Source organism: Sinohyriopsis cumingii, chromosome 11 (genome assembly GCF_028554795.1).
Source record: "Sinohyriopsis cumingii isolate HCF-2022 chromosome 11, ASM2855479v2, whole genome shotgun sequence".
NCBI classification, from domain to species: domain Eukaryota; kingdom Metazoa; phylum Mollusca; class Bivalvia; order Unionida; family Unionidae; genus Sinohyriopsis; species Sinohyriopsis cumingii.
The window spans coordinates 106,660,914-106,681,575 of NC_142971.1; the positions used below are offsets into that span (position 1 = coordinate 106,660,914).

Here is a 20,662-nt window from a genome sequence, read left to right on the forward strand (position 1 = left end):
TACATCTTAACGGGAGATTCTGAACCAATAAATGATGTTGCATTCTCATTATCTTTTAGGTGTGGTATCTTCATACTGCCACTCAGAAGTTTATCGATGATAATGTTTCCGTTCTCTTTGCTCAATAATATTTGTCGATGCTCTCAAACGTTTAACATGTTATTGTACATGCTCTGCTCCGGTATAACGACATATGATCAATGAATCGTGTTACTTAGTTGCTTCATCGTTTCCACCAATGGCCTGACTGTTTGCTCTAGTATATCCACATTCTTCTTTACAGTAGAAGTATTAGCAGCATTTTCTTTACCTTGAGGACAAGACTGTTTGCTGCATTGAATAGTTTTAGATTCTGTCGAAGTTCCAATACAGTCTATTCCACCATTTTGGGGAGAGGGATCGGCGCATGACCGGTTCCTGGTTTGAGTCTGTATACCTCCACCACATGTGACACTACAGGTTTCATTTGACGTCCAATGACTCCAATCGTTCCAGTGCCCATCTAATGTTACAAATTAGAGATATATCAAAAGACAAAATAGGAATTTGATAAAAACGAACACGTTCTGTTGAGCAACGAACAAGTAATTGATGCAGCATATTAAACATCGTAATATAAAGAGTGAAGGTCTCTAAGTGGCGGAAAACAATTACTGTGAGAAAATTGTTTCAACATATGTGATGAGGTCTTCGTAGGAGTTAATTAGTTTTCAAACCCAGATATATTGGCATTGGTTAAAGTCTCAATTTTAATGGAGACTTTTAGAAGCTCTATTAATAATCCGTGTTTCCTAACATTTGCATGACGTTGATTTGCGCATATGCACGTATAACTATCAATTTTTCTGCTTTCAAAAGTGGAACTGGATCACCGCAATTATTAAAGGCTATCGACTAAAATAAATTCAGTTATTATATCAATGTTTGTAAAAGAATATTCCATTTTCCCTTTGTTGTCAAATTACGTACATCGTCAAGTCAATCCAAACGAATAATGAGGTTGCAAGAACAATATATATCAGGCCTCGTATTATGCTTCTTCTTTCAATTGGTAATTTATTCTTGATACTCTTTGTCTGTTTTTTTATTCAGGCATTTTTACATCCTGTTTCTCTGGTGTTTGATTGATTCTATTACGAGTGGATCTCTTTCTCTCTCTCTCTCTTTCTCTCTCTGACCTGTGTTATGTATATTTGATTTAATTTATATTTGATTTAATTTAATTGATTGTTTGTTAGTTTTAATTTTTTATTCTTTTACATGCTATTGTAATGTAATTTTACTTACTGGAATTAGACATTATCCAGAAATTAATTTGACCTGACAGTTTTTTTCGTGAACACCTAATACTAGAACTGTGTATCTTAATGCTGACCTAGATCCTGGCCTTGACTCAGAATCAGTATACCAACTTCTTTTTTCATTGTGGAATTTATAGGGTGAATTCGAGGCTGTACTGGGAATACGTGACGTTGTATATATATATAAATATATTCTAGAAAGTGATCACGTGACCTTCATAAGGGAATCTGTTTTACGTCTTAAATTAGTGTATAACCTTTTTCTATAGACAATTTAGTCAGTCGGGCTTTTAAACACTTGGACGTAAGGTGTTTCTTCTGCTGTGACAGGTGGATTTTAATTTTAACTTTTCTTCAAATTATTTCGATTCTAAGGGATTAATTCTTTTCCCTGGAATATTTAAGTGCTCATACAGAATTCATGGACAACGACATTTATTGAAATTTTATTCGGAATTAGAAACTGGAATATTATTTTCTGTGGTTCAATAAAGAACTGTTGACACGTCAATACTATACTGGCTACAGTATACGTCATCGCCTTCCATTTTGGATTTCGTCGGGACTCGAAATAAAATTCATTAAAACATTTCATTACTAAGACTTCTATTTTTTTAATTCTTGGATTATGTTTGGATTTTATTCTTAAAACTGTAAGTTCTTTTCCTCATTTTTAACTTGTTTTTCTAGAGAAATAAATTATTTGTTAAGTTTTACAAAGTTTGCTCTCTTCACTTTTCTCTTGTTACTGTTTATGAGAGTCTAAACACGTAACACGTGTTTCATATTATATGCCAACACCATTAAACATTTCGCTGATGTTATGTATATGTAATTTAATTATTTGTTTGTTAGTTTTAAATTATTTTTTTTATTCCATTACATGTTATTATAAGAAATTTGTCTACAAGATTTGACATTTTCTTTTTATAGAAATTCAGTTCAGTTCTGTTTGACCTTATTGTTATAATATATAAACACTATCTAGTTGCTGACCTTGATTCAGAACCACTAAGAATTCTGGTAAACAACCTTATAATTTTTTTTAAAATTATTATTCTTCACCAGATTAAGAACAGTTCATTTCAGTTAAGGCCATACGTGATGTTGTGCATGTAAAATCTTATATTTTGTTCTAGAAGGGTGACCATATGATCCTCATATGGGAATCTGATTTGCGTCTTAAATTTGTGTATGACTGTTTTCTGGATAGAATTTGGGCATTCGGGCTCTAAACCATTTACACTTAAAGGTGTTTTCTTGTGACCAATTTGAGATGCAATTTTATTTTATGGAATACAGGTGATTCTTTACCCTGGAAATATATAAATCCTCATACAGAGCTCTTAGACAAAGACATTCATTGAAATTTCTTCGAATTCAAAACTGGATTAATTTTTTCTGTGATTCATCATGGAACTGTTGACACAACATCACTTTGAAGGTCGCCTTCTATTTTTGATTTCATTGGTGCTTGAACTCAGATTCATTTAGGACCTTTTAATAATACGACTTCCATTGTTTAATTCTTGGATTAATTTTGGATTTGATTCATGAAACCTTAAGTTCTTTTTCTCATTTTTACCTTGTTTTTCAAGGGAAACATTTATTTGTTACGTTTTACAAAGCTTGTTGTCTTCATTCTTTTCTGCTACGTTTTGTAAGAGCCTAAACACGTAACAAGAAAATTGGGCGATCGTCCTTGGGATACATGAATTTTGGCCAAAATATTTCAGAAACTTTTATTTTTTGAAATTTAAATTCCCCTAATTTTATATATTTTTTTTAAAATCCCAAGTATTATTTCACATTTTATAAATATTTAGTGAAATCAACAGGCTTTTTTAAAATGTCATCAAAAGTGGAGTTCTTTCTTTCAACTTCTACACATGAACAGTTAGACCTTTTGAAAAAAAGATGAATTGCCTCAACTTGCCAGAAAATATGATCTTCCTGAGCAAAAGTTTCTTTAACGAAGCAAGAAATAAATAATATTTGGTCCAGTATATGGTGGAAAAGAATGTTTTGGATAAAAGTGTTTTGGTTTCGATCAGTAAGTCTGTATCAGACTCTGACATAAAAATAAAGAAATTAAAATTAAAATACAAGATTGAATTAGAGTTAAGAAAACTAGAGCTTCAGAAACAAAAAGTAGAAAAACAAATGCAGTTACAATCGGAGAAAGATGAGAGAGAGACAAATGCAGTTACAGAAAGAACAAATGCAGTTACAACAAGAACAAATGCAGTTACAGAAAGAAGAGAAACAAATGCAGTTGTAATTAGAGAAAGGGGAGAGAGAAGAGAGACAGATACAAATGCAAATGCAAAGAGAGAAGGAAGAGAGGGAATATCAATTTAGAAAAAAAGAAATAGAGCTGGTAAGTGAAATGCACTTTCCCACCCCACATCCAAATTCAAGTTTTGATTTTACTAAAAATATTAGGTTAGTGCCCTATTTTAGAGAAAAAGAAGTAAACAAATATTTTCCTCAGAAAAAAAATTCTGAAAATTTGAAATGGCCAAGGGAGCATTGGACTCTATTATTACAATGTGTATTTACTGGTAACGCTAGTGATATTTGCAATTCACTGTCACTACAGCAAAATGCTGCATATAATCTGGTTAAGGAATGCATCTTAAAGGGTTATGAGTTGGTCCCCGAGGCTTATCGGTAAAACTTCAGGAACTATAAAATGGAAGCTGGACAAACTCATGTCGAATTTGCAAGAGAAAAAGTGCAGTTGTTTAATCGATGGTGCTTAGCCAAGAACGTTGATCAAGATTACGAAAATCTCAGACAACTTGTATTACTCGAAGAGTTCAAGAACTGCGTCCATAATGCCATTATGACTTATCTTGACGAGCATAAGATCGAAGCCTTGGAAAATGCTGCTCGTACTGCTGACGAGTATGTCTTAGCTCATAAAATGTATTTTGTAGGCAGGTCTTCCACTCAGCAGTGTTCTGGTAGAAAAAAATATTTCAGCCTAATACAAGCCCTTCTAAATATAAATCAGGCACTTCTTTTAGAAATCTAGCTTCTGATGAGCTTGATCAAAATTCCTTATCCCTTCCTACGTGTACCTATTGTAAAAAAAGACACTTTATTTCCGATTGCTAAAAACTGAAAAATAGACATCAGAATCAAGACAAACCAATTCCAAATGCTCTTATTTCTAAGAGGTCAAGGTCATGGTCATGTATTTAAGCAATACATTTGTTGGGTCTCATAAACCCCAGTCTGATTTTATTATGGAGAATTATGAAATATTCATGTCAAAGGGTTCTTTATCACTCTTGGGTGATTCAGCTAATCCCATCCCTATTAAAATTTTAAGGGACACAATAGCTTTGCAGAGTCTTTTATTATCAGGTATTTTGCCTTTTTCTGAGAAGTCTTCTTCTAATGAGAGTGTTCTTATTCAGCGAGTAGAGTGCAGCTTTCTTAATGTTCCTCTTCATTGTGTAAATTTGTCATCAGACTTAATCTGAGGACCCGTGAGAGTCGGAACAGTGAGGGCATTAATTTGTTAGTAGATAACGACCTAGCTGGAGATAAGATTGTGGTTAATCCACTTGTAACTCACAAGCCTTCTTTGGATCAGAAAGTCTAACTTATTGAAAAAGAATTCCCTGATTTATACCCAGCTTGTCCAGTTACTAGAGCTATGGCAAAGAAAGCTCTTGAGAATGATGTTGATCAGGAAAGTATTCCTTTAGCTGACACTTGTATTGGTCAGGCTTTTGATCAGGTCACTTTCACTCTTTGTTTGGATGAATCAAAAGGTATTGACCACAGTGATCCTCTTTTAACTTCTCATTATCTTTATTCCAATCAGGGTGATAAACGACAATCACTTGTCGTCGAACAGGAAAAAGATCCTGAGATCTCCTGTTTGTTTCAAAGGGTCATTAGCGAAACCGAAGACACTGAAGTACCTGTTTGTTGTTTCATTAAAAATGAGATTCTTATGAGAAAATGGAGGCCTCCCGAGGTACTTGCTGGTAATGAGTGTTCAGTGAACTATGAAATTGTAGTTCCAAAATCATACAGAGAGGAAATACTTAGTCTGACCCATGAAACTCCTTTGGCTGAACATTTAGGGATTAATAAGACTTATCACAAGATCTTGAATCACTTCTATTGGCCAAAAATTAAAAGTGATATTTGTAAATACTGTAAATCTTGTCATACTTGTCAAATGGTATGAAAACACATTCAGAAGATACCTAAGGCTTATCTGCAACATATTTATGCATATGACGATCCATTTAGCTGAATGATGGAAAATTGTGCTGGTCCCTTACCTAAGACCAAATCAGGTAACCAATACTATTTGGCCATTATGTGTGTATCAACAAGATTCCCAGAGGCAATTACTTTGAGGAATATTAAAACTAAAACCATAGTAAAAGCTTTGATAAAGTTTTTAACTCAATTTGGCCTTCCCAAATCTGTCCAATCTGATCAAGGGTTAAATTTTATGTCTGGAATCTTCCCGTAAATTATGTACGAATTAGCCATCCAATAATTCAAATATTCTGCCTATCACCCTGAGAGCCAGGGGGTTTTAGAAAGATTTCACCAAACTTTGAAAAATATGATTCGGTCATATTGTTTCGATGCAGGCAAAGATTAGGATGAAGGCATTCATTTACTTTTGTTTGCTACTAGGGGATCAGTTCAAGAATCTTTAGGATTCATTCCCTTTGAACTAATTTTTGGACATACTGTGCGTGGACTTTTGAAGTTGTTAAAAGAGAAACTTCTTTCTAATGAAGATACTGAAATCAATCTTCTTGATAATGTTTGCAATTTTAACAGATGTAGTTAGAATAATACATAGTTCTAATTGTATCCCTTAAACCATGTAGTAGCATTACCCTATGTCCAGGCACTGATTTCTGCCCTCCAAAACTTGATGTAGTATTAATACTACATAGCCATCACAGCTAAGTGTACAAGTTGTCAAAGGCTTGTGAGGTTGCAAGAATTAATCTGCACTCTACTCAGTCAAAAATGAAAGCAGGATATGATACAAATGCAAAGGAAAGGAGTTTTCATTCTGGTGATAGAGTTCTGGCTCTCTTGCCCATATCACAAAATCCTTTTCAGGCCAAGTATTATGGTCCCTGCAAAGTTGAAAGGGAAACTAAATGATTCAAATTATATTATAAATACTCCTGTGAGGCGAAAAAACAAAAACAACTTTGCCACGTAAATATGTTAAAGGAGCATGTTTAGAGAGATAGCCAGGTTAATTATGCAATTAATTTAGTTGTAAATGTCCCACTCAGTGAGGATTTAAGCGAAGGGATGCATTCGGACTTTTCTGATTTTGGACTGCCAAATCTTCGGAATTCAGAATAATGAATAATCTGGACCAGAAACTTTCAAATTTGCAACAACAAGAAAGGAATGAACTTAAACAGTTATTACTTGAATATGAACATTATTTCCAGATGTTCCTACAAGGAACACAAAAAAAAAAAAATCCATGACGCTGAAATCGTAAATTTCAAACCTGTGAAACAACATCCATACAGGATGAACCCTCTCAAACAGGAATAACTGAAAAAAAAATCAGTATTTGCTGGAGAATAATTTCATAGAACCCAGTAAAAGTGACTGGAGTTCACGATGTATACTTGTTCCGAAACCAGATAAAACTTTCTATATGTGCACTGATTAAAGGAAGGTGAACAGTGCTACTAAAACAGAGTCATTTCCGTTACCAACAATCGATGACTGCATTGATAAAATCGGAAATGCCAAGTATGTCACCAAATTTGACCTTTTGAAAGGATTTGGTCCAATTCCACTGACGGAAAGAGCAAAGGAGATCTCGGCATTCGTGATTCCAGATGGACTTTATCAATATAAAGTGATGCCGTTTGGGATGAAAGTACTTTTCAACGTATAATGAATATGATTACCTCTGGTCTAGATAATTGTCGTGATTACATTGATGATGTCATCATCTACAACTACACCTGGAAAGAACATTTAGCGACAACTTGGAAATTCCTTGACAGACTCACTGATGCAAGTTTGACAATTAATTTATCCAAACGTGAGTTCTGTCTTGCTAGTGTAACATTCCTGTGACATATCGTGGGACATGGACAAGTTAAACCTATAAATGCTAAGGTGAAGGCTATCTCTGAATTCCCTCTGCCTGTTAGTAAAAAGCAGCTGGTGCGATTTTTAGGCTGGATACGATCGGAAATTTTGTTCCAATTTTTCCATAATTGCTGAACCCCTGACAAATTTATTGAGTAAGAAAAACAAGTTTCTTTGGACTGAAAAATGTCAGGAGGCTTTTGATAAGTTAAAAGCCTTACTTAAGGATGCACCAGTTCTTACAGCTCCAAATTTCAGCCAATCATTTAAACAGTCTGTTGATGCAAGTGATGTTGGGTTTGGAGCACTATTGATTCAAGAAGAAAAAATGGCGTTGATCATCCAGTGTGCTACTTATCTAAGAAATTAAATAAGCGCCAAAGAAATTATTCCAAAATTGAAAAGGAATGTTTGGCTTTGATATTGGCATTACAACGTTTTGAAGTTTACATTAGTTCAGCTTCTTCTCCGATTATTGTGTTTAGTGATCACCCCCATACTTTCATCGACAAGATGAAAAATAAAAATCAGAGATTATTAAGGAAAAGTTTGTTATTACAGGAATATAATATCGACATCAGGCACATCAAGAACAAAGACAATTTTATAGCAGATGCACTCTCCCGTGTATAGAAATATTAATTCATGTACACTTTGTATAATTCGTAAGAGTTCTTATGTTTTTTTTAACCCTCATATATAATTAATATATGGTAAATAGAAAGCTTTATTAAAAAAGTCTTTCTTTTTCTTTTACGGGGAAGTGTTATGTATATGTAATTTAATTATTTGTTTGTTAGTTTAAAAATTATATATTCCTTTACATGCTATTATAAGGTAATTTTGTCTACTGGATTTGACATTTTTTTAATAAATTCAGTTCAACTCTGTTTGAGCTGACTGATATAATATAGAAACACTGTATCTAGTTGCTGACCTAAATCAGAACCTGTAAGGATTCAGGTAGACGACTTTATATTTTTATATTACTCTTTCCCAGAGCAAGAACCATTGATTTTAGTTAAGGCCATACTGGGAGTATGAGATGTTAGGCATGTAAAAAGCTTCTTTTTTTCTGGAAAGGTGACCATGACCATCATACGGGAATATGTTTTGTGTCGTAAATTTGTGTATAAATGTTTTCTGGATGGAATTTAGGCATTCGGGCTCTAAACTGTTTTCACTTAAAGATGTTTTGTTGTGACCAGTTTGAGCTGAAATTTTATTTTATAGAATACAGTGATTCTTTTCCCTTGAAATATACAATTGCTCATAATGATTCTTAGACAAAGACATTCATTGAAATTTATTCGAAATTCAAAGCTGGATTATTTTTTCTGTGATTCAACAGGGAATTGTTGACACAACAGCAATTTGAAGGTTGCAGCAGACGTCATCGCCTTCTATCTAGGATATAATCGGGACTCTAACTCAGATTCATTTAGGACATTTTAATAATATGACTTCTAGTTTTTAATTCTTGGATTAATTATGGATTTGATTCGTAAAACTGTAATTTCTTTTTTTCATTTTTACCTTGCTTTTCTAGGGAAATAAATTATTTGTTAAATTTTACAAAGCTTGTTTTATTCACTCTTTTCTGTAACGTTTTGTAAGAGCCTAAACACGTAACACTGAGAAGGTACATCGTTATTACTTTGTTAAATCACAAAATAGCGTCTCAAAATTGACCGAACCTTCAATTTAAAATATCTTAATTTGTTTTCTATTTAACAATTGTTTCATAAAATAGACCCACAATTCCTCGTTTATGTAGAAGTATTAGATGGCTTCGTTACCTATAGGACAAGCTTGTGTATTGCATTCAATGGTCTGAGATTCCTTTGAGGTTCCATTACACTCTCTTCCACCATTCTGTGTAATGGTATTGATGCAGGACCGGTTCCTGGTTTGAGTCACTTTACCTCCACCACATGTTACGCTACAGGTTCCATTTGAAGTCCAGCCACTCCAGTCGCTCCAACCTCGGTCTACGGGTTGAAATCAGAGTGACAAGACACAAAATAATATGTACGTATTTTTAGTTCCGTTTATATAAAACATGTCATGAATAAGATATATTAAAATTCTATTCAAAAGAATGAAGGTCGCTCATTGGCTAAATATAATAATTATGAACAATTTTTTTTCTTGTTTGTTTGTTTTTCTCATAAGAAGTGTGTGTACTACTTAATTCGACCTTAAAACCAGGAATCAACTTGTTGCTTAACAAACGCTATGTAATATGATTTGTCAGCAGCGCAATTAGTAAAGAGTATCTCCAAAATGGTATATGTCGCAAATCGTAGCATATACATGTTTAATTAAACATTTGTGGCTGCCAATATTACAAAGTATGTGCACGGTTTTATATTGTATACAAATATTGCATTTTCTCACATTGATCAAAATGAATACACCTAACCGGAAAAATCCAAAACACTTAAGGATGTTGCATGATCATTATCTTTTAGGTGTCGTATCTTCATTCTGCAACTTGGCAATATAATGACGATAACGTTTTGTCTTGGGTATTTTTCTCTTTTGTTTCAATAATATTGGTCGACGTTCTCTAATATTTAACTAATTTTGTTGCGTGTGGATCTCCCTCTCTCTGATTTAAGGAAAGGAAGCGGTCAATGAATTATCTTCCTTTCAAAATACATAAAATATTTAATGTTGATATTCACTTAACCTAAAAGGAATCGCGTTGCTATCAAAAGTGGTGAAAACTGAAAAAATGAACAATATGGTGTCGATTCTAAGATGTACTTAATCCTTGCACACACACACACACACACACACACACACACACACACATAACTTTCCTGTTATCATTTGCCAGACATCGCCCTCTAAGGCAAGAAAGGCCAAAGATACCAAAGATACCTATTTTATGTAAGCACATAAAATGATTTCCCGTAATCTATTTCAGATCGACTCCCAACATCTATGACAATCCCGGATTACTTCCTTTTTCTATAGTCTTGTTTCAATGTTCATCGAAATTCCGTTAGCTTAAGAAATTCATAACTTATCAAGATAGCAACGATAATGCTTCGTCAATGAAAACATTATTATGAGTTATTTTCATGTATGTTTATACTGTATATCACCACCTGTAGACCATACTGCCGAATTTTATTCCTTTATTTAGTAAGAAAACGTAACGGCAAGTTACAATTACTCCGATATGCCAATAAATTTTTCTTTTATTTTGTTTCGTTTTCTTTTCTTCAAATGACCTGACTGTTTTCTCCAGAGCATTTACATTATTCTTTACTTCAGAAGTATTAGAAAGATTCCATACCTTTAGGGCACGTTTGTTTGCTGCATTCTATGGTCTTAGATTCCGTTGATGTTCCATTACACTCTCTTCCACCATCCTGGGGTGCGGGATTGCTGCAGGACCGGATCCTGGTTTGAGTCTGTATACCTCCACCACATGTGACGCTACAAATATCATCTGATGTCCAGTCACTCCATTCACTCCAATGTCCATCTAAGGTTTAAAATTATTAATAAAAAAAAAACAAATACAAAACACAAATATGATAAAATGCATTCTGTTGAGTAATTATGTAATCGCAACTGTTATAGTAAACATAGTACTGGAAAGAATGAAGGTCCACAATCAGCAGAAAGCAATCACAGTGTGATAAATGCAGCAACATATGAGAATAAATTTGCATATGAGTTAACTGGATTTTCAACACAGATATATAGGCAATGCTTAAAGACGCAATTCAGCGCATTTTGTTAGAAGAGAGATTAATAATGCATGTTCTCGAAAACCAGTATATCACTGATTTGCGCACATACATAATTAATTAGCAATGTTTGTATAGGGATACCCCGTGTTTCACTTTGTTGTCAAAAGGTTTGCATCTGCCCAGACAAATTCAAAACAAATAATGGTGTTGCATGCTGAATATATGGCAGTTGTCATATTATGCTATTTAACTTGGCAATCAAATTATGATAATTATCTTACTCTGTTCTTTTATAATTGTCATCCATGTTCTCAAATATTTGACTCCTTCTATTACGTGTGTGTGTTTCAATGTTTCCTATTTATATCCTGAGCCATCACCCTTCAACATTTCGCAGAGGAATTGTATTTTTACTATTTTGATAAATTAGACATCTTGTCATAATTGACTGATGTTACTTAATTTCAACTTGTTTGCTTTCTTTTCTGTTTAACACTTTTTTGATACTGAAGACCCACATTCATCTTTCCTGCAGAAGCAATAGCAGGATACTTCATCTAAAGCACAAGTTCTTGTTTTGCATATGATGTTTTGCGATTCCGTTGAGTTCCCATTACATTCCTTCCACCATTATGGGGAATTGGTTTGGCAGAGGACCGGTTCCTGGTTTGAGACTCTATACCTCCACCACAGGTGACACTACAAGATCCATTTGAAGTCCAGCCATTCCAAGCGCTCCAGCCTCCATCTGTGATTTATTATTAGTCTGACAACATACACAAAAAGGGGAACGTTGTCTTCATCGTTTCCTTGTATCTATAATGTCATCGACATTTCAAACATTTCAGTTATTTTAATTTTGGCTCTCACAAGAGCTCACGCAGAGTTATGGAAATGGTCGAGGGATCAGTTACCTTCGTAATCTTTACATTAGTTCTCTTTGAATTTCATTGACTCTTTTATTATCCGTAAGGCCAAACTGATGTCAATGACGAAGGTGGTGTCGAGTCAATGATTTAATGAAACTTTCTACAGCAGTACTGTATGCATAATAACTTTCCTATCATCATTTTCCAGACAGAGCTTTCTACTGAAAGAGTAGTAAATTCAATGAATTTCAGCTACGTATTTAATATGGAGTGGCAATATGCATGACAATTTCGATTACCTCCCCATGCCACAATGTGCATATCAATTTTATTAGCTTACGAAATTCATAATATATCCAGGTAAGAACAATTACTTTGCCAGTATAAATATTAAGTCCCTGAGTTCTCCCTCTTACGTCGAATTCCTATGTTCCCAGTTTCTTAGGAGTTTCCTGATAGTTTACTCGGAAACATCAACATTATTCTTTACTGTAGAAGCATTACCAGGATTTCTTACCTATAGGACAAGCTTGTGTGTTGCAAGTAACAGTCTGAGATTCCGTTGAGGTGCCAATACACTCTCCTCCACCATTCTGTGGAATAGGATTGGTGCAGAACCTGTTCCTGGCTTGAGTCTGTATTCCTCCACCGCATGTGACGCTGCAGGTTCCATCCGAAATCCAGCCACTCCAAGTGCTCCAATTTCCATCTACGATAGGATAAAATGAGTGCATTGTGTTGAGTAACGAGCATGTAATTGATGGGATATATTAACTATCTTACTGAAAAGAATAAAGGTTCAAAATTTGCTGAAATGAATTATCGGGAGAAAAATGCTAAAACGTTTTAGATGTCACCGTCGGAGATAATTGGATTTTAAACCTCAATATATATGGATTGCAGGAAAATGCAATTTAAAGAAAATTGTCAAATAATGTTATAAATAATCAGAGCTAGGGAAAACCTGTCGTCATGGTTTGGGGCGCATGCACGTACAAATAACAATTCTCGGCTTTCAAAAGTGGAACTGGGTCCCTGCAATCGGTATATGCAATGGACAAAAATCAATTCAATTTTTTGTATAAGAATAGTCAAATTTCAGTTATTTTACTTTTGGCTCTCATAACACCTCACGCAGAGTTACGGAAATGGTCGAGGGATCAGTTACCTTTCATAATCGTTACATTAGTTCTCTTTGAATTTCATTAACACTTTTATTATCCAGTAAGACGAAACTGATGTCAGTGACAAAGGTGGTGTCGAGTCAATGATTTAATGAAACTCTCTACAGCAGGTACTGTATACATAATAACTTTCCTATCATCATTTTCCAGACAGAGCTTTCTACTGAAAGAGTAGTAAATTCAATGAATTTCAGCTACGCATTTAATATGGAGTGGCAATATGCATGACAATCTCGACTACCTCCCCATGCCACAATGTGCATACCAATTTTATTAGCTTACGAAATTCTTAATATATCCAGGTAAGAACTATTACTTCGCCAGTATAAATATTAAATCTCTGAGTTCTCCCTCTTACGTCGAATTCTTATGTTCCCAGTTTCTTAGGAGTTTCCTGATAGTTTACTCGGAAACATCAGCATTATTCTTTACTGTAGAAGCATTACCAGGATTGCTTACCTATAGGACAAGCTTGTGTGTTGCAAGTAAGAGTCTGAGTTTCCGTTGAGGTGCCAATACACTCTCCTCCACCATTTTGTGGAATAGGATTGGTGCAGGACCTGTTCCTGGCTTGAGTCTGTATTCCTCCACCGCATGTGACGCTGCAGATTCCATTCGAAATCCAGCCACTCCAAGTGCTCCAATTTCCATCTACGATAGGATAAAATGAGTGCATTGTGTTGAGTAACGAACATGTAATTGATGGGATATATTAACTATCTTACTGAAAAGAATAAAGGTTCAAAATTTGCTGAAATGAATTATCGGGAGAAAAATGCTAAAACGTTTTAGATGTCACCGTCGGAGATAATTGGATTTTAAACCTCAATATATATGGATTGCAGGAAAATGCAATTTAAAGAAAATTGTCAAATAATGTTATAAATAATCAGAGCTAGGGAAAACCTGTCGTCATGGTTTGGGGCGCATGCACGTACAAATAACAATTCTCGGCTTTCAAAAGTGGAACTGGGTCCCTGCAATTGGTATATGCAATGGACAAAAACCAATTCAATTTTTTGTATAAGAATAGTCAAATTTCAGTTATTTTACTTTTGGCTCTCATAACGCCTCACGCAGAGTTACGGAAATGGTGGAGGGATTAGTTACCTTTCATAATCGTTACATTAGTTCTCTTTGAATTTCATTGACACTTTTACTATCCCGAAAGGCGAAAATGATGTCAGTGACAAAGGTGGTGTCGAGCCAATGATTTAATGAAACTTTCTACAGCAGGTACCGTATACATAATACCTTTCCTATCATCATTTTCCATACAGAGCTTTCTACTGAAAGAGTAGTAAATTCAATGAATTTCAGCTACGTATTTAATATGGAGTGGCAATATGCATGACAATCTCGACTACCTCCCCATGCCACAATGTGCATACCAATTTTATTAGCTTACGAAATTCTTAATATATCCAGGTAAGAACTATTACTTCGCCAGTATAAATATTAAGTCCCTGAGTTCTCCCTCTTACGTCGAATTCCTATGTTCCCAGTTTCTTAGGAGTTTCCTGATAGTTTACTCAGAAACATCAACATTATTCCTTACTGTAGAAGCATTACCAGGATTGCTTACCTATAGGACATGATTGTGTGTTGCAAGTAAGAGTCTGAGATTCCGTTGAGGTGCCAATACAATCTTCTCCACCATACTGTGGAATAGGATTGGTGCAGAACCTGTTCCTGGCTTGAGTCTGTATTCCTCCACCGCATGTGACGCTGCAGGTTCCATTCGAAATCCAGCCACTCCAAGTGCTCCAATTTCCATCTACGATAGGATAAAATGAGTGCATTGTGTTGAGTAACGAGCATGTAATTGATGGGATATATTAACTATCTTACTGAAAAGAATAAAGGTTCAAAATTTGCTGAAATGAATTATCGGGAGAAAAATGTTAAAATGTTTTAGATGTCACCGTCGGAGATAATTGGATTTTAAACCTCAATATATATATATAGATTGCAGGAAAATGCAATTTAAAGAAATTTGCCAAATAGTGTTATAAATAATCAGAGCTAGGGAAAAACCTGTCGTCATGGTTGGGGGCGCATCCACGTATAAATAACAATTCTCGGCTTTCAAAAGTGGAACTGGGTCCCTGCAATTGGTATATGCAATGGACAAAAACCAATTCAATTTTTTGTATAAGAATAGTCAAATTTCAGTTATTTTACTTTTGGCTTTCATAACACCTCACGCAGAGTTATGGAAATGGTGGAGGAATTAGTTACCCTTCATAATCGTTACATTAGTTCTCTTTGAATTTCATTGACACTTCTATTATCCAGTAAGACGAAACTGATGTCAGTGACAAAGGTGGTGTCAAGTCGATGATTTCATGAAACGTTCTACAGCAGTACTGTATACATAATACCTTTCCTATCATCATTTTCCAGACAGAGCTTTGTACTGAAAGAGTAGTAAATTCAATGAATTTCAGCTACGTATTTAATATGGAGTGGCAATATGCATGACAATCTCGACTACCTCCCCATGCCACAATGTGCATACCAATTTTATTAGCTTACGAAATTCATAATATATCCAGGTAAGAACTATTACTTCGCCAGTATAAATATTAAATCTCTGAGTTCTCCCTCTTACGTCGAATTCTTATGTTCCCAGTTTCTTAGGAGTTTCCTGATAGTTTACTCGGAAACATCAGCATTATTCTTTACTGTAGAAGCATTACCAGGATTGCTTACCTATAGGACAAGCTTGTGTGTTGCAAGTAAGAGTCTGAGTTTCCGTTGAGGTGCCAATACACTCTCCTCCACCATTTTGTGGAATAGGATTGGTGCAGGACCTGTTCCTGGCTTGAGTCTGTATTCCTCCACCGCATGTGACGCTGCAGATTCCATTCGAAATCCAGCCAATCCAAGTGCTCCAATTTCCATCTACGATAGGATAAAATGAGTGCATTGTGTTGAGTAACGAACATGTAATTGATGGGATATATTAACTATCTTACTGAAAAGAATAAAGGTTCAAAATTTGCTGAAATGAATTATCGGGAGAAAAATGCTAAAACGTTTTAGATGTCACCGTCGGAGATAATTGGATTTTAAACCTCAATATATATGGATTGCAGGAAAATGCAATTTAAAGAAAATTGTCAAATAATGTTATAAATAATCAGAGCTAGGGAAAACCTGTCGTCATGGTTTGGGGCGCATGCACGTACAAATAACAATTCTCGGCTTTCAAAAGTGGAACTGGGTCCCTGCAATCGGTATATGCAATGGACAAAAACCAATTCAATTTTTTGTATAAGAATAGTCAAATTTCAGTTATTTTACTTTTGGCTCTCATAACGCCTCACGCAGAGTTACGGAAATGGTGGAGGGATTAGTTACCTTTCATAATCGTTACATTAGTTCTCTTTGAATTTCATTGACACTTTTACTATCCCGAAAGGCGAAAATGATGTCAGTGACAAAGGTGGTGTCGAGCCAATGATTTAATGAAACTTTCTACAGCAGGTACCGTATACATAATACCTTTCCTATCATCATTTTCCATACAGAGCTTTCTACTGAAAGAGTAGTAAATTCAATGAATTTCAGCTACGTATTTAATATGGAGTGGCAATATGCATGACAATCTCGACTACCACCCCATGCCACAATGTGCATACCAATTTTATTAGCTTACGAAATTCTTAATATATCCAGGTAATAACTATTACTTCGCCAGTATAAATATTAAGTCCCTGAGTTCTCCCTCTTACGTCGAATTCCTATGTTCCCAGTTTCTTAGGAGTTTCCTGATAGTTTACTCAGAAACATCAACATTATTCCTTACTGTAGAAGCATTACCAGGATTGCTTACCTATAGGACAAGGTTGTGTGTTGCAAGTAAGAGTCTGAGATTCCGTTGAGGTGCCAATACAATCTTCTCCACCATACTGTGGAATAGGATTGGTGCAGAACCTGTTCCTGGCTTGAGTCTGTATTCCTCCACCGCATGTGACGCTGCAGGTTCCATTCGAAATCCAGCCACTCCAAGTGCTCCAATTTCCATCTACGATAGGATAAAATGAGTGCATTGTGTTGAGTAACTAGCATGTAATTGATGGGATATATTAACTATCTTACTGAAAAGAATAAAGGTTCAAAATTTGCTGAAATGAATTATCGGGAGAAAAATGTTAAAACGTTTTAGATGTCACCGTCGGAGATAATTGGATTTTAAACCTCAATATATATAGATTGCAGGAAAATGCAATTTAAAGAAATTTGCCAAATAGTGTTATAAATAATCAGAGCTAGGGAAAAACCTGTCGTCATGGTTTGGGGCGCATCCACGTATAAATAACAATTCTCGGCTTTCAAAAGTGGAACTGGGTCCCTGCAATTGGTATATGCAATGGACAAAAACCAATTCAATTTTTTGTATAAGAATAGTCAAATTACAGTTATTTTACTTTTGGCTTTCATAACACCTCACGCAGAGTTATGGAAATGGTGGAGGAATTAGTTACCCTTCATAATCGTTACATTAGTTCTCTTTGAATTTCATTGACACTTCTATTATCCAGTAAGACGAAACTGATGTCAGTGACAAAGGTGGTGTCAAGTCGATGATTTCATGAAACGTTCTACAGCAGTACTGTATACATAATACCTTTCCTATCATCATTTTCCAGACAGAGCTTTGTACTGAAAGAGTAGTAAATTCAATGAATTTCAGCTACGTATTTAATATGGAGTGGCAATATGCATGACAATCTCGACTACCTCCCCATGCCACAATGTGCATACCAATTTTATTAGCTTACGAAATTCATAATATATCCAGGTAAGAACTATTACTTCGCCAGTATAAATATTAAATCTCTGAGTTCTCACTCTTACGTCGAATTCTTATGTTCCAGTTTCTTAGGAGTTTCCTGATAGTTTACTCGGAAACATCAACATTATTCTTTACTGTAGAAGCATTACCAGGATTGCTTACCTATAGGACAAGCTTGTGTGTTGCAAGTAAGAGTCTGAGATTCCGTTGAGTTGCCAATACACTCTTCTCCACCATACTGTGGATTAGGATTGGTGCAGGACCTGTTCCTGGCTTGAGTCTGTATTCCTCCACCGCATGTGACGCTGCAGGTTCCATCCGAAATCCAGCCACTCCAAGTGCTCCAATTTCCATCTATGATAGGATAAAATGAGTGCATTGTGTTGAGTAACGAACATGTAATTGATGGGATATATTAACTATCTTACTGAAAAGAATAAAGGTTCAAAATTTGCTGAAATGAATTATCGGGAGAAAAATGCTAAAACGTTTTAGATGTCACCGTCGGAGATAATTGGATTTTAAACCTCAATATATATGGATCGCAGGAAAATGCAATTTAAAGAAATTTGTCAAATAGTGTTATAAATAATCAGAGCTAGGGAAAACCTGTCGTCATGGTTTGGGGCGCATGCACGTAAAAATAACAATAATCGGCTTTCAAAAGTGGAACTGGGTCCTTGCAATTGGTATATGCAATGGACAAAAACCAATTCAATTTTTTGTATAAGAATAGTCAAATTTCAGTTATTTTACTTTTGGCTTTCATAACACCTCACGCAGAGTTACGGAAATGGTGGAGGGATTAGTTACCTTTCATAATCGTTACGTTAGTTCTCTTTGAATTTCATTGACACTTCTATTATCCAGTAAGACGAAACTAATGTCAGTGACAAAGGTGGTGTCAAGTCGATGATTTCATGAAACGTTCTACAGCAGTACTGTATACATAATACCTTTCCTATCATCATTTTCCAGACAGAGCTTTGTACTGAAAGAGTAGTAAATTCAATGAATTTCAGCTACGTATTTAATATGGAGTGGCAATATGCATGACAATCTCGACTACCTCCCCATGCCACAATGTGCATACCAATTTTATTAGCTTACGAAATTCATAATATATCCAGGTAAGAACTATTACTTCGCCAGTATAAATATTAAATCTCTGAGTTCTCACTCTTACGTCGAATTCTTATGTTCCAGTTTCTTAGGAGTTTCCTGATAGTTTACTCGGAAACATCAACATTATTCTTTACTGTAGAAGCATTACCAGGATTGCTTACCTATAGGACAAGCTTGTGTGTTGCAAGTAAGAGTCTGAGATTCCGTTGAGTTGCCAATACACTCTTCTCCACCATACTGTGGATTAGGATTGGTGCAGGACCTGTTCCTGGCTTGAGTCTGTATTCCTCCACCGCATGTGACGCTGCAGGTTCCATCCGAAATCCAGCCACTCCAAGTGCTCCAATTTCCATCTATGATAGGATAAAATGAGTGCATTGTGTTGAGTAACGAACATGTAATTGATGGGATATATTAACTATCTTACTGAAAAGAATAAAGGTTCAAAATTTGCTGAAATGAATTATCGGGAGAAAAATGCTAAAACGTTTTAGATGTCACCGTCGGAGATAATTGGATTTTAAACCTCAATATATATGGATCGCAGGAAAATGCAATTTAAAGAAATTTGTCAAATAGTGTTATAAATAATCAGAGCTAGGGAAAACCTGTCGTCATGGTTTGGGGCGCATGCACGTAAAAATAACAATAATCGGCTTTCAAAAGTGGAACTGGGTCCTTGCAATTGGTATATGCAATGGACAAAAACCAATTCAATTTTTTGTATAAGAATAGTCAAATTTCAGTTATTTTACTTTTGGCTTTCATAACACCTCACGCAGAGTTACGGAAATGGTGGAGGGATTAGTTACCTTTCATAATCGTTACGTTAGTTCTCTTTGAATTTCATTGACACTTCTATTATCCAGTAAGACGAAACTAATGTCAGTGACAAAGGTGGTGTCAAGTCGATGATTTCATGAAACTTTCTACAGCAGGTACTGTATACATAATACCTTTCCTATCATCATTTTCCAAACAGAGCTTTGTACTGAAAGAGTAGTAAATTCAATGAATTTCAGCTACGTATTTAATATGGAGTGGCAATATGCATGACAATCTCGACTACCTCCCCATGCCACAATGTGCATACCAATTTTATTAGCTTACGAAATTCATAATATATCCAGGTAAGAACTATTACTTCGCCAGTATAAATATTAAATCTCTGAGTTCTCCCTCTTACGTCGAATTTTTATGTTCCCAGTTTGTTAGGAGTTTCCTGATAGTTTACTCGGAAACATCAACATTATTCTTTACTGTAGAAGCATTACCAGGATTGCTTACCTATAGGACAAGCTTGTGTGTTGCAAGTAATAGTCTGAAATTCCGTTGAGGTGCCAATACACTCTCCTCCACCATTCTGTGGAATAGGATTGGTGCAGGACCTGTTCCTGGCTTGAGTCTGCATTCCTCCACCGCATGTGACGCTGCAGATTCCATTCGAAATCCAGCCACTCCAAGTACTCCAATTTCCATCTACGATAGGATAAAATGAGTGCATCGTGTTGAGTAACGAACATGTAATTGATGGAATATA

The 20,662-nt window shown here is 35.3% G+C and overlaps 1 protein-coding gene across 1 annotated transcript in view; it reads right to left on the reverse strand.

Moving 5' to 3' along the window:
- LOC149789234 (SCO-spondin-like) overlaps positions 1-20,662 on the reverse strand; it is a 215,128-nt gene that overhangs the window by 6,760 nt on the left and 187,706 nt on the right. Inside the window, exons 15-25 of the mRNA XM_089973597.1 lie at positions 20,410-20,601; positions 19,284-19,475; positions 18,160-18,351; positions 17,035-17,226; positions 15,909-16,100; positions 14,779-14,970; positions 13,653-13,844; positions 12,527-12,718; positions 10,738-10,929; positions 9,227-9,418; positions 311-502 (exon numbers count right to left, since the gene is read on the reverse strand). Coding sequence (XP_089829723.1) covers positions 311-502; positions 9,227-9,418; positions 10,738-10,929; positions 12,527-12,718; positions 13,653-13,844; positions 14,779-14,970; positions 15,909-16,100; positions 17,035-17,226; positions 18,160-18,351; positions 19,284-19,475; positions 20,410-20,601 — 2,112 coding nt within the window. The remainder of the gene's footprint in view (positions 1-310; positions 503-9,226; positions 9,419-10,737; positions 10,930-12,526; positions 12,719-13,652; positions 13,845-14,778; positions 14,971-15,908; positions 16,101-17,034; positions 17,227-18,159; positions 18,352-19,283; positions 19,476-20,409; positions 20,602-20,662) is intronic.